General features: G+C 47.3%; 1 protein-coding gene and 1 pseudogene across 1 annotated transcript; one reads left to right on the forward strand and one right to left on the reverse strand.

Moving 5' to 3' along the window:
* Positions 1-2236: 2236 nt before the first annotated feature.
* On the forward strand, positions 2237-8742 carry LOC123395881 (annotated as a pseudogene).
* A 2471-nt stretch (positions 8743-11213) lies between these two features.
* On the reverse strand, positions 11214-13558 carry LOC123405301 (mediator of RNA polymerase II transcription subunit 10b-like). Its single transcript, XM_045099050.1, has 5 exons — positions 13335-13558; positions 13136-13216; positions 12936-13038; positions 11743-11832; positions 11214-11285 (listed from the first exon to the last, which is right to left on the reverse strand). The coding sequence occupies exons 1-5, from the start codon at positions 13556-13558 to the stop codon at positions 11214-11216; spliced, it is 570 nt and encodes a 189-aa protein (XP_044954985.1).
* Between the last annotated feature and the right edge of the window lie 333 nt (positions 13559-13891).

Consider the following 13891-nt stretch of genomic DNA (forward strand, 5'->3'; position numbering starts at 1 on the left):
TTTCATTGTATTTCACCTTTTTATTTTTATTTTTCATTTGCATGAGAGAACTTTGTTTGACTGCTTGCATCTTAGTTATATAGAGATCGGATGTAATACTTAAACCTTTCAAGTAATAAAGCATCTCTTTAAAAAAATAACTTTTTTAAAGCAACTCCAACGGGCGACCCATTTGGTCCGTCGCCATCCGTTTGGGTCGGCGCGGACAAAAGAGAAGGCCCAACGCGGCGACGCAAACCCAAATCGAGCCCACTTCGCGTCCGCGCTCACGCATTTGAGGCCTAAATTTGTACCCCAAATACGTCGGCGCGGACAAGGAACGAACGCCACGCGCTCCTTCTCGGTGTCCGCCGCGTCCCCACCTCGCGGTCGTCCAACTGTTTGTGGCCTACCACGTCAACTTAATTATGACCTCAGGCCCACGCCTCAGCGACGGCGGCCGTCCTTTTTTAAGACGACCGTGCGGCGGGGCCATCCTCATCTGCTTCCAGCCAGCAAACCCTAGCCACACTCGGTCCCCTGTTGCCGGCAGACCCTAGTCACCCCAGCTGTGCCAGATGGGGCTCCTCTCCGGCGCCGGCACCAAGGGCAAGTCCACCCGCCATTCTGTTTCCCTCGGAGTTCCTCCCGCTTCCGCCGGCGCCAGTCACCAGCCCACGCAGCGCGTCAACGTGCCAGTGCACCAGGCGGAGTAGCACTGGCAGCAACGCGTGCCTCTCCCGTACGGCACCTAGATTTGGAGAGGATCCCTGTGTCGGCGGCGCCGCGGTCGGCTAGGGTGCACGCGGAGGAGGTGCGGCGTCGGCAAGCGCTCCTGACGCAGGAGCAACGCCGCGACCCCACCTACGCAACCGACTCGCCCAACTAGGCTCGTTGGTTCGCCTTCGAGCACGAGGAGGTGAGGCGACGTGGCGTTCACGAAGTCGACCGAACCGTGCCACCGCCCCGGCTCGTCGTCCGCGAGCAGGACCAAGCGGCCCTTGCGAGGGTCTATCGAGAGAGTGAGGAGGACGAGCGGCACAGGGCGGCGGCAAAGCCCTTGCGCCCGACATAAACTCCCTCTGGAACAAGGCGTTCCCCTGGGCTGGCCCTGTGCCGACGCTCATAGACTCACGGACCCCGGGGACGACGACGACGACGCCTAGGACAGCACACCGCCTCGTAGTTTAGTTTGTTCTTAATTTTTATAATGCAAATGTTGACGCGTGGACTCTCGTCGGTGTTCGTGGCCGGCTTTAATGTTTAATTAATGATGTTTTTATTTTAAATATGCATGCAGTCTTTTTTTTTACGCCGTCAAAATACATCAAATCAGCGTTGGGCGCATGCGCCATTCCAAACGCAGATGTCCGCCCTGCCGATCCAAAAGGACGAAATCACGGTTCGTTTGGGTGTTGGAGTTGCTCTTATGTGTTTTGGTTGTATACTTATTCTATCTATGCATAGGCCATGCGAATTCTCATTGTATTTTTCTATCCTCTGTTTATATGTCATTTTGAGGCAATAAAGTAGGCCCTTTATTGTTGGATAACAATTCTTTTTTATTCTAAAGAGAGTAATGGTGTGACAGCGTGTGGGTGTAAAGCCATGTCACACAAATCGCAGCAGCAGCAGTAAGCCTGAGGCGACGACCCGAAGTCTCCCTCCGATCCGATGCATGTCTCCAAAGCTGCCGCTGCCCATAGTAGCAGCAGTCCAGAGGCAAAGTCTCCCTCCCATGCATATATTCTCTGTCTGCGAAGGTAAGGGAGTAGCAGCAGTAGCGCATGTGAGCCCTGTCGTTGGAGGATACTTGGTAGCCCCTCTGCTCATTGGCTCTAATAATAAATCAAGAACCAAAAGCGTCTAACCCCTCTGCCCCAGAGTCCAGAGACCCTAAATCCCCAGCCGCCGGCGGGCCTGACACTTCCACGGCGGGTGCCATCTTCGGATCTTCCTCGTCGGCGATGTAGGTAAACACCACTTCCCCCCTCACTGCTTCATTGATGCGGCAAAGAAGAAGAAAAACCCACCTTTTCTCGCTCTGTTTCCATCTGGTTCTCATTCCAGCTGCTACCCCCACACGCGCCAAGAAGAAAACCCACCGTCGCCGACACTGCACCGCGGCCGGCCATCGGCATCAACTTTCTTCCTGCCACAACGACAGACGGTAACCTCCCCTCCCTCTGCTTCGGTCTACCTCCCGCCGGTACAAAAAGATTCATTCTCCTTCGCAGCAAAAGGTCTTGCAAATTCAATGTCTCCGATCATGGTAACCGTGCTGACCTGGTTCTTGTCACCCATCATTCGCTTCCTCCTGCCCAAGATCTTTGTCTGCCTCGGCTTCGACCCGTCTGACAAGCTCCTGGAGCTAGAGATCCACATCATCCCGGAGCTGAAGAAGGCGATGCGGACCGTGGACCAGGAGAGGATGATGCAGAGAGAAAAGAGAGTGAAAACCGATTTGGATGCGCTGGTCAAGATGGCCGCCATGCTGAGGCACGCTCTCGAGGATGCCGAAGACATCTTTGACGATGCCCAGCACAAGATCGTGCTTAGATGCTGGCATCGCCTCTTCCACGCTTTTGCCACCTGCAGAAGCACCAGCTGTGTCCAGACAGCATCAGCTTGGATAATGCAGTGGGTGCGGAAGATCATGTCCTGGTCTCGGCACAAGATCGTACTCAGTTGTTGACACCGCCTCTATGGTGCTTTCTCCGTTTGCATTGCCCTCTGCAAATGTTGCTGCGTCTGGATTGCACGCGTCGTCCGGACAAAATCAGCTCGGCTGCTGCAGTGGGTGCGGGATAGCTCCTTGTCTTTGTTCATTCTGTGCAGGTCAGAGAAATCTGTTGGGGTGAATGTTAGTACCGCGGTGGTCTCAGACAAGCCCGTTCAAGTGATTATAAATATTCAGGACTCTGGCGGCGAGCCGGATCCGATGAGTACCAACGCCGAAGCCTCTGGTAATGAGATCGTTCCGGTAACTACCGGTGCTGCGGTCTCAGACAACGAGACCGTTCCGGTGACACCCGGGGCTATGGCCTCCAACGAGCCTGATCTAGTGACTTACAGTGCTGTAGCCTCCAGCGATGAGACCGTTCAGGTGACACCTGGGGCTGCGGCCTCCGACGAGCCTGATACGGTGACAACCAATGCTGAGGCCTCCGACGACAAGCACCATCCAGTGACTACAGCCTTAAATTCCTCGTCGGAGCGGTGGCTCTCTTGCTTGTGCAACTCGTTGGACTTCTTCAAGAACTGTTGTACATCACTATACAGCTGGTTAGGTCATGTGTTTGAGGCTGCCTGCTTTTACAGAGACTGGTCATATCAAGTGGTTGGCATCAAAAAATGCCAGGTACAACCAATTTCATCATCCACTCCATCTGCTCTTCATTTCAGTTGAATTTTCTGTCAGTCCGTGTTCAAATTATATCATATGTTTATGGAATATGTGGGAACAAACATGTCATCTCATATGTATGCGTGTTCAAATAGCACTATAGTTTTCATCTCAATTTATAAGATAATAATCAGGGTAATACTAATTCCCTCATTTCACACCATCGATCAGTGGTCAACAAAGAAAATAAAACAAACCATGCTACTGCAGACTTGTATTTTGATAAAAGGGAGTAATGTGATAGATGAACATGCACATTCTACAAGTTATAGATTGATTCTACAAGGAAATGCCTCATCTGACATAAGTCACAAATTTGTTGATTTGCGCATTAATACTATGTTGTGTGCCTGTTAATGTTTTCCACATGGTCAGTTTTGTTCTGAATGTCCATCTTCCAGTTTTTATCCCACCATGCTATACTATGTTGTGATATGTCATTTGTTCTGCATACTCTCCTATCTCTAATTGATAAAATAAATAGTTATGTGTCTGACATGCTCATCTGATATTTTGCTTCTTCCAGGATAATGCCTCCTTATTCGATATATTAGATATATTTCTCAATGCTATCTCAAGAGTGAAATTAAAGAAAAGAATACAGAATGTAGAAAAAATCGTCAGTGATGTGAATAGGTCACAACTCTTGGGTGTGGCAAGCAACAACACACCAGATGATATTAACAACAAACACAGGAGAAAACTTGGAGCTGCTAGTAAGCGGGAGGTATTTGGTCGAGAGGTGTTGCGTGATTATATCATGGCAAGGCTGAGTAAGACACCACACGGTGATCCACCAAGCTCTAGTCCATGTTACTCTGTAATTGGCATATATGGTATTGCAGGGTCGGGGAAGACTACCTTTGCAGGATACATTCGAGATTACATAAATGAGGAATGCAAGGAGGATAAACTTTTTGACACCATCATGTAGGTAAACACCACTTCCCCTCAGCTGCCGTCGAGCCTGACAACACGGGAGTCTCCTCAGCGATGTAGGTAAACCACTTCCCGTCAGCAGCTTCACTGATGCGGCAAAGAAGAAAAACCCACGTTTTTTCACTCCGCTTCGATCTCGTTTGATTCCCCAGCAGCAAGATCCATACGAGTAATCGCAGCATGCTCCGGTTCGGATCTCAGCTGCTAACCCCACACGCGCCAAGAAGAGAACCCACCGTCGTCGACACTGCACCGCGGCCGGCTGGTCGGACGGTCGTCGTCGTCAACTTTCTTCCTGCGTCAACGACAAGGTCTCTTTCCAAATCTCCCCTCCCTCTGCTTCGGCCTGCCTCCCGCCGGTATAAAACAATTCCCCATTTCACACTGTTCATGCTCTGTCGCAGAAGAAGGCCTTGCAAATTCAATGTCTCCGATCATGGTGACCGTGCTGACCTGGTTCTTGTCGCCCATCATCTGCTTCCTCCTGCCCAAGATCTTTGTCTGCCCCGGCTTCGACCCATCGAACAAGCTCCTGGAGCTGGAGATCCACATCATCCCTGAGCTGAAGAAGACGATGCAAACCGTCGATCAAGAGAGGATGATGCAGAGAGGAAAGAGAGTGAAAACCGATTTGGATGCACTGGACAAGATGGCCGCCATGTTGAGGCACGCTCTCAAGGATGCCGAAGACATCTTTGACGATGCCCAACACAAGATCGTCCTCAAATGCTGGCATCGCCTCTTCCGCGCTTTTGCCACCTGCAGAAGCAGCAACTGTGTCCAGACAACATCAGCTTGGATAATGCAGTGTGTGCGGAAGATCATGTCCTGATCTCGGCACAAGATCGTCCTCAGATGTTTCCACCGCCTCTATGGTGCTTTCTCTGCTTGCATTGACCTCTGCAAATGCTGCTGCGTCTCGATTGCATGCGTCGTCCGGACAAAATCAGCTTGCCTGCTGCAGGGGGCACGGAAAATCTCCTTGTCTTTGTTCCTCCGATGCCGGCCAAAGGAATCTATTGCGGTGAATGTCAGTCCTGCGATGATCTCAGACGAGCCCGTTCAAGTGATTATAAATATTCAGGCCTCTGGCGGCGAGCCGGGTCCGATGACTACCAACGCTGAAGCCTCTGGTAATGAGATCGTTCCGGTAACTACCGGTGTTGCGGCCTCCGACGAGCCTGATCCGGTGACTGCCAGTATCAGTGCTGTGGCCTCCAGCGATGAGACCGTTCCGGTGACACGCGGGGCTGCGGCCTCCGACGAGCCTGGTCCGGTGACTACATCCTCAAATTCCTAGTCGGGGCGGTGGCTCTCTTGCTTGTGCAGCTCGTTGGACTTCTTCAAGAACTGGTTTGGTCATGCGTTTGAGGCTGCCTGCTTTTATAGAGACTGGTCATATCAAGTGCTTGGCATCAAAATATGCCAGGTACACTTCATCACCAACTCCATACACTCTTCATTTCAGTTCAATTTTCTTTCAGTCTGTGTTCAAATTATATCATATGTTTATGGCGTATGTGGGAACAAACATGTCACCTCATATGTATACGTGTTCAATTAGCACTATAATATCCGTCTAAACTGCTAAGATACTAATTCCCTCATTTCACACCATCGATCAGTGGTTAACAAAGAAAATAAAACACAACATGCTACTGCAGACTTGTATTTTAACAAAAGGGAGTAATGTGATAGATGAACATGCACATTCTACAAGTTATTGATTCTAGTTCCTCGGTTGGTGTACATTCTACAAGGAAATGGAAAATCTGACATGTTGATTTGCGCATTAATACTATGTTGTGTGCCTGTTAATGTTTTCCACATGCATGACCAGTTTTGTTCGGAATGTCCATTTGCCGGTTATTATCTCACCACTGATATGTCATTTGTTCTGCAAACTCTCCTATCTCTAATTGATAAAATAAATAGGTATGTGACTGACATGCTCATCTGATATTTTGCTTCTTACAGGAGAATGCCTCCTTATTTGATATATTAGATATATTGCTTACTGCTATCTCAAGAATGAAATTGAAGAAAAGAATATAGAAGGTAGAGAACACCGTCAGTGAAGTGAAGAGGTCACCACTCTTGGGTGTGGCAAGCAACATCACAGCTGATGATATTGCCAACAAAAACAGGAGCAGAATTAGAGCTGCTAGCAAGCGGGAGGTATTTGGTCGAGAGGTGTTGCGTGATGATATCATGGCAATGCTGCGTGAGACACCACAGGGTGATGCACCAAGGTCTAGTCCATGTTACTCTGTGATTGGCATATATGGTGTTGCAGGGTCGGGGAAGACTACCTTTGCAGGATACATCCGAGATTACATAAATGAGGAATGCAAGGAGGATAAACATTTTGATACAATCATGTGCATTCATGTGTCCGAGACTTTTAGCGTGGATGATATATTTCATGAAATGCTGAAGGATATTACCAAAGATCGGCACTCCAATATTTCCGATCGTGAAGAGCTGGAAGAGAAGTTGAAGAAAGCGTTGCGTGGCAAACGTTTTTTCTTGATATTGGATGATCTCTGGGTGAAGAACAAGCACGACTCACAGCTGGAGGAACTAATCTCTCCACTTATTGTTGGGGCGAAAGGAAGCAAAATACTGGTGACAACTCAAACAAAAGATGCAGCTGGTGCTTTGTGTGCCAAAGAACTTATTAAAATGCCTGGTATGGATGAGGATCAGTACTTGAAGATGTTTATGCATTATGCATTGGATGGTACAAGTTTTGCTCATGAATAATTTGAACAAGTTGGGAGAGAGATTGCCAAAAAGCTACACCGATCACCTATTGCAGCAGTAACAGTTGCAGGACGGCTTGGGGCAAACCCAAATATCAGTTTTCGGAAAAATGTTGCAAAGCTTGACATGTTGAATGACACCATGGATGCTCTTTGGTGGAGCTATCAGCAGCTTAATCCTGACATCCGGCGATGCTTTGAATTCTGCAATATTTTCCCCCGAAGATCAAAGTTGAGAAAAAACGAGTTAGTTCACCTGTGGATAGCGCAAGGATTTGTTAAGAGCAGTTGTGCAACAGAGGAGATGGAAGATGTAGCTGAGGGCTACATTCAAGAGTTAGTGTCAAGCTCATTTCTGCAACCAAAAAAAACAGAGGAGATGGAAGATGTAGCTGACTATAATACCGATTGCTTTACAATTCATGATCTGCTGCATGATTTATCAAACAAGGTCGCTGGAACTGATTTCTTTAGAATTGAGAATGAAAGGGGCCATAGAAGAGAAGGTTGGCTAGGAGATGTCCCTCAAGATGTCCGCCATCTTTTCGTTGAGAAATATAACGCAGAATTGATTACCAAGAAGGTCCTTGGATTGGAAAATTTACGCACTCTCATTATCAATGTTGTCGAAAGGCATACACCAGTTGAGGAAAAGGTCATTGAGGGTATATGCATGAGGCTGCCGAAGTTGAAGATACTGGCTATTGGTTTCGACCAGAGTTGTCAATTCAGCACTCCCAATAATAAGATCTTGGTCCCAGAATCCATCATTCAGTTAAAGCACCTCCGCTATCTAGCTTTCCAGACAAGTTGGAGCTGCAAGGTTATTTTACCAAGCGCGCTAGCTAAACTTCTCCATATCCAGCTGCTAGATTTTGGTGCTGGACAAATTTCAGAATTTAACTTTGCTAACCTTATCAACTTGCGGCACATATTCTGCTGGGACGTGAGATTTCCTCACATAGGCAGGTTGAGCTCACTTCAAACAGCACCATTCTTCACTGTAAGGAATGAAGAGGGTTATGAGATAAAGCAGCTTAGGGATCTAAACAAGCTTCGTGGGAAGCTGTGGATCTCTGGCTTTGAAAATGTTAAAAGCAAGGAGGAAGCTCTTGAAGCCAATCTAGCTGCCAAGGAAAGGCTCACGGCACTGATACTGTGGTTTTCTGATCACACTGAACGGCGCACTGCACAAGTTCAAGCAGAGGTGCTTGAGGCGTTATGCCCTCCCGTGGGGCTTGAAACACTGTCTATCTGGCACTACAGTGGCTCGAGGTACCCAGATTGGATGGTGGGTAGGCTGAACGGTGGCCCAAAGGACCTGCAAAGACTTTATTTCTGGGACAGCCCTCAATTGGGACTGGAGGTGGGATGCCTGAATTTGAGGCTTTCCCTCATCTTCGTCTCCTCATACTTTGGAACTGCAGGTGGGATGCCTTACCAGGAAATATGGAGCACCTCACTTCGCTCGAGACACTGGAGATCCGCGGATGCGAGAATATCCGGTCGCTTCCAACACTGCCCCAGTCTCTCAAGGAGTATTTTCTTTCTTTCTGCGATGATGAGCTGATGAAGGGTTGTCAAACAGAAGGAGATCCAAACTGGCTTAAGATAAAGCACATCCCCACTAAAATGTTTTACCCATCCTTGTAAGCCTGTAACCCTCCACTTTGCTGCCTTGTTTTTTCGTAATTAATATAGTCCGTCGCCAACTCTGCTTATGCTTGTTCAGCACTTTGTCAGCCCCATCATCACAAGGCTCTTGCAGCCAGACAGCAGGAAGGTGCATCGGCAATAAAAGATTTTACCCAGAGATGTAAGACAGACTGTAATCCACCTTGCTGCCTTTTTTTCCGTAATTATTAGAGTCCGTTGCTAACTCTACTTATGTATGTGCAGCCTTGGTCAACCTCAGAAGAAGGCTCTTCATATGGTTGAGGACTGAGGAAGAGGGTGAAGGGATGCATGGTTTACAAGTTGAGGTTTGTTCTGCACGCCTTTGTGATTTGAGAGTGGAGACAACGTATACGGCCATAGCTGCACTTGTGATTTGAGGACTAAGGAAGAGGGTGAAGGGAAGGTGATTTGAAAGTGGACACGACGTATACGGCCATAGCTGCACCGGATGTTTAATTTGATTTGATACTTTCAGCAGGAAGGAGCAGTTCTGCAGTAGCATTGTCCAGAACAGTTGCGAGCCAATTCGGTACAACTATTCAGCACGAGGACCTTCAACTGTTTCTGAGGTGTCACATATATTTCTTATTGTCATGTTGTCTATGAAGTTTCAAGTCTGTACACTAGTGGAAAACGGGCCTTGGGTCGGGACTAAAGGCCCGGCCACGTCGCCCCAATTCTCAATGCCTCCCTCGAGGCTTTAGTCCCGGCCCGTAAGGAGCCTTTAGTCCCGGCCATTACTGATGTTCGTCCATGTAATCGAATAGACGGGCTCTAGTTCCGATAATTCAGATCTCCATATAATTGTATATATATGCTCGCTTGTAAGATAAGTTAATCTTATAAATATATATGCATAATTATTTCTATTTAAATTATATGAAAACTAATTCCCGAACATCAAACGAGGCATCACGTTAATCTCCCGAACATCAAACCTTAAAACCCTAAAGCCCAAAAATAATTTCATTCAAAAAAAACCCAAAAATAAGCAAAATCTGAAACTCTTTAGTCCCGATCCGTATAACGAACCGGGACTAAAGGTCCTGCCCCTGGAACGCTACGAGGCGTCCACGTGGAGCACCTTTAGTCCCGGCTTGTAACAGGGCCGGGACTAAAGGTTAGGCCTTTAGTCCCGCCCCTTTAGTCCCGGTTGGTGAACCGGGACTAAAGCCCCTTACGGACCGGGGCTAAAGGCTCCGTCCCCACTAGTGGTATCGAATATGGAACTACTGTTTGATTTGATGACTCGTAAGATTTGTTCAGTATTGATATGTATGAACTGGATATAGTATTATTACTACTGCGGTCATGTCTTGCAAGTTTTCTTTTTTTCTGGTTCTTGGTCTGATGATATTCCCATTAGCTTGTGATTCCTTGAGGCGTGTTTTCCTGTTGTGCTTTGACCCTTCAAAGAATTGCCTTTTGTTTTCATGACGACTTCGACCATCGACAGTTATTCATCAGCACATCCTGATGCATGCATGGAGTGTCATCGACCACAAATGACAACATTGAATGAGTCTGCTGGTGTTTGCCGGAGAATCTGAATTCTGAAACCTTGCACTACTGCGGCTTCTGTTCCTGGAGAAGAGAACTGTAATTTTATTTCAGGAAGCTAAACCGCGCGCAAGGATCTTGTTCAGGAAATCCTCAGTTTTCAGGATTAAGACGCTTCAGGATTGGTTGCTGAAGCTTCTTTTGGCGGTGTGGTGGTGTAGGGCATGCGTACACGTACGACCAACCGACTTAAATAGCCGGAGCGGCGGACAATCACAACATGCATGGTACGGATTTTCTGTTTCCTGCCCAAAGTTCCTTCTCCCGTTCGAGAACTTGTCTCGCTGCCGTTATTCAAACTAGTACAAATGCCCGTGCGTTGCAACGGGCTATAAATTTAATAAAAGTTGGTCTTTGTATTTTTATTATTATAATTAATTTATTTTCTATGATTAACAGTTTCATTTGCAATTTTGTGCACTGTTTGTGCTTGGAACAAACATAACGACCTGTTATACACAACACACACAATATCAGAAAAGGGAAAAATCTAAGGAGAAGCACCGCATAACAGCTCTCCCATGTGGCGGTTCATGCACTTGCAATCTTCTACCTCATGATTAAATCATCGTATTAAATGTTTTTTTAAATTTTAAAAATGATTTATCTCACAGATTAATAATTTGACTGAAGATTCGTCTTCATCGTTAGGTTCGTTCCGATGAGACCTTCAAAATAAGATTCCATGCAAATCTAGCTGAGTAGCTAGTTTCATAGGCACAAATTATTCACTTCAATACAGGTAATTCACAGCAAATATTGATCACTCCTATGAGGGGGCAGCAGAGAATACAAGGTTATATCAGTTGTTGGTTCACAAAACCTTCCTAAGAAAAACTATAGCAAATATAAAGAAAGATCTTGCTCTTTGCACTTGGGTACTTCTGTCAATGCTCAGGTTTCACTTTGGCATCTCCATTAGGAAGAGCACTTTGGGACTGAGCCAACCTCTTTGACTCCTGGATAAAAATGAGTCAATGAGAAGCTAAAGCAGCAAAATACAAATGAATGAATAAGAATTATTTTACGCTCATTTAACAGTCCAATCTGAAAGCTAAAAATTAGCAGGATGAAACCGTAGTTGTGTAAATCTACAAAGAATGTATCACCAACACAAAAGTAAATTCTGACCTCACCTAGATTAAGTCCTGACACCAAAATCGGCTTAAGTAGCAGGTTCCAACAAAACATAGATATATACAGGTCTTGCTCTCACAACTTCCGGAAGGGAGCGAAAGATGCATTGTGCGATGTGATAACTAAAACATGGAGCTGCATATGATTGCTAAAGTAGTAAAATATGATCACTACACTGTTACTGGTCGACTGGAAGATGAGCGTTAAACAAAATTTTCAGTGAAGATAAACATGTGAAGGAACAGCCGATCCTAAAAATGCAGGCGTATTTCCACTTACAGCAGCAGAAGTAGCACGTATCTGCCTGTATGCTTCAACGTCGTCTGGAAAAGCTTCTTCCAGCTCCTCAAGAAGATGCTTCCTTAGGCTCTGAGACAAACATATTGACAATATTATTTCACAATTGTAATCGTGAACCAGCTCCTCTTGAAGATCGTATAAAACACAGACAAAAAGTATCATAATCGTAGAGGAAACAATTATACGAGCTTCTTGCGTCTATTTTGATCAAGAGTTCAGGACATATATCAATGTACAAAAGTCATACGAACTCAATGCCTAGAGTTGGAAGCAAAACATCACAGAAGAAAAATGGCAGGGTAAACTTGGCGAAATGAATGCACAGCTTGAATCATAATCAGAAGTAGTACAAACGTAGCTATGGGGATACGAGGCGGTGAAATGAAAAGTAGCCCCTCCTAATCACGGCCAAGATAGTCTTGTCACAAACTGAACTCACGGTTATCCGTGCACCAATATATCATAACGAACACTACAAAATGGTAGGCCTTAGAGTTTGAGGTATACATCAGTTTCATAAATTATATACACGTATTGGATATAAAATTGCATCTACCCTTCTTATAAAGCTCGATAATACAGTGACAGGAATCTGCATCAACAACAACAATGAACACTGGTCCTACAATTCCACATTCAGTTAGGGCAGATTACTGGCAGTAAATTGGGGTAACATGGAACACCAGAAAGCTTCGAATATGGAAAGTCTCCTTAAGAACTGATTGACAGTAGTTTGTACACCATTACCAATTTAAGGTGGATAGGAAGGGGGTGATTTTGTTTTTCCTGAGAATAAGTTGTCATAGTGCAACTGAATTGCATAATGGAATTTAATTCATGAAAACAGAGATGGATTCCCGTGATTGTAGTTTGGATGCAACTATATCGAGTGACAGGGCTATGCTGGTTCCTTTTCACATGGCCAACACAATGTATCCCCTTCAAACTACACCAATGTCGACTTATATGAAAAGAACACTTCCCTGGCAGTAATACCAGTTATGTTTTCATCAAAAAGTTCCACTCGAAATAGATCAACAAGCTTTGTCAGTGACGCTAATCTTCATCCACTGTGTCCTAAAATACTACAAACTGTATCGAGCATATCTATGGGTACGATTGGTTCACAGACGAACTTGTCCACACTTAACAACGATGCAAGCCATACTTACCTTGAAAGCATCGGTCCTGCCCTTGGTGATCTGGTTCTTGGCGATGCAGCTGTTGAGCACGTCCTTGGTGAACTCATCGGGGTTCTTCCCATCATCAATCAAACTAACAACGCAAGCAACAATCAGGAACACACATAGTTCAGGCGAGAGGGTCAACAGCAATGAGCGACAGAGCAAGAGAAGAGAGTAAAGGATCTCACTTGACGACCTCCATGGGCACCTGGATGTTGCACCCGTCGGCGAGCTTCTGCATCGTGTCGAGCTCCGCCACGAGCGCGTTCCTGCACCATACAACACACCAAACCCTAAGGGATCCGCGCACGCAGAAAAGCTATGGGATTAAAAGGGGGTCGCCGGGGAGGTCTGCCGCGGGTGGTGCGGGGAAGCGAGGGAGCTTACAGGGGCTGGAGGAGGGGGAGCTGGGACGCGGAGCTGAAGGAGGAGGCGTTGAGGTTGAGCTGGTGGAGCAGGCCCAGGGTCTTTTGGATCAAGCCCGTGACCTGTGCCAGGTTCTGCTTCGACGGGTCCCCTCCCGCTCCCCCTTGTACACCGTTACCGGAAGCGGCCGCGGCGGCGACGGCGACGACGGCGGCGGAAGAAGAGTTCGGGGCAGTGCTGTCCATGGCGAAGTCAGCAGGCGGTAGGTGCCTGCCAGCGGGTTGCAGACGGCGAGCGCCTTGGGCGGGTGGGCTGCGCTGGCTGCGGGCGACGACGTTGAGGAGGAGGAGGAAGGGAGGGGCGCGGGGGGTGGGCCAGTCTCGATCCAGAGGTAGAGGAGGGAGCCGGAGGAGGCGACGGGGGAGAAGGCCTGGTGGGGGAGGAAGGAGGTGAAGGGGAGGCGGAGCCAGCAGCGGCGGTCGGGGTCGAAGGCGTGGCGTGCGCCTTCCGCGCGCCATGGGGCGTGCGATGCGTCCTCGGCGTCCCGGCCACCAGGGCCTTCTGGCGCGCCGCATCCC

This window comes from Hordeum vulgare, chromosome 1H (assembly GCF_904849725.1).
Source record: "Hordeum vulgare subsp. vulgare chromosome 1H, MorexV3_pseudomolecules_assembly, whole genome shotgun sequence".
NCBI lineage: Eukaryota > Viridiplantae > Streptophyta > Magnoliopsida > Poales > Poaceae > Hordeum > Hordeum vulgare.

What these genes read in the sequence shown, in the direction of transcription:
- LOC123405301 (XM_045099050.1), bottom strand. Translation starts at nt 13,558, where the DNA reads ATGGACAGCACTGCCCCGAACTCTTCTTCCGCCGCCGTCGTCGCCGTC. An exon ending in GTGCCCATGGAGGTCGTCAA is followed by an intron (nt 13,039 to 13,135) that starts GTGAGATCCTTT and finishes TTGCGTTGTTAG; the next exon opens with TTTGATTGATGATGGGAAGA. An exon ending in TACGTGCTACTTCTGCTGCT is followed by an intron (nt 11,286 to 11,742) that starts GTAAGTGGAAAT and finishes ATTTTTATCCAG; the next exon opens with GAGTCAAAGAGGTTGGCTCA.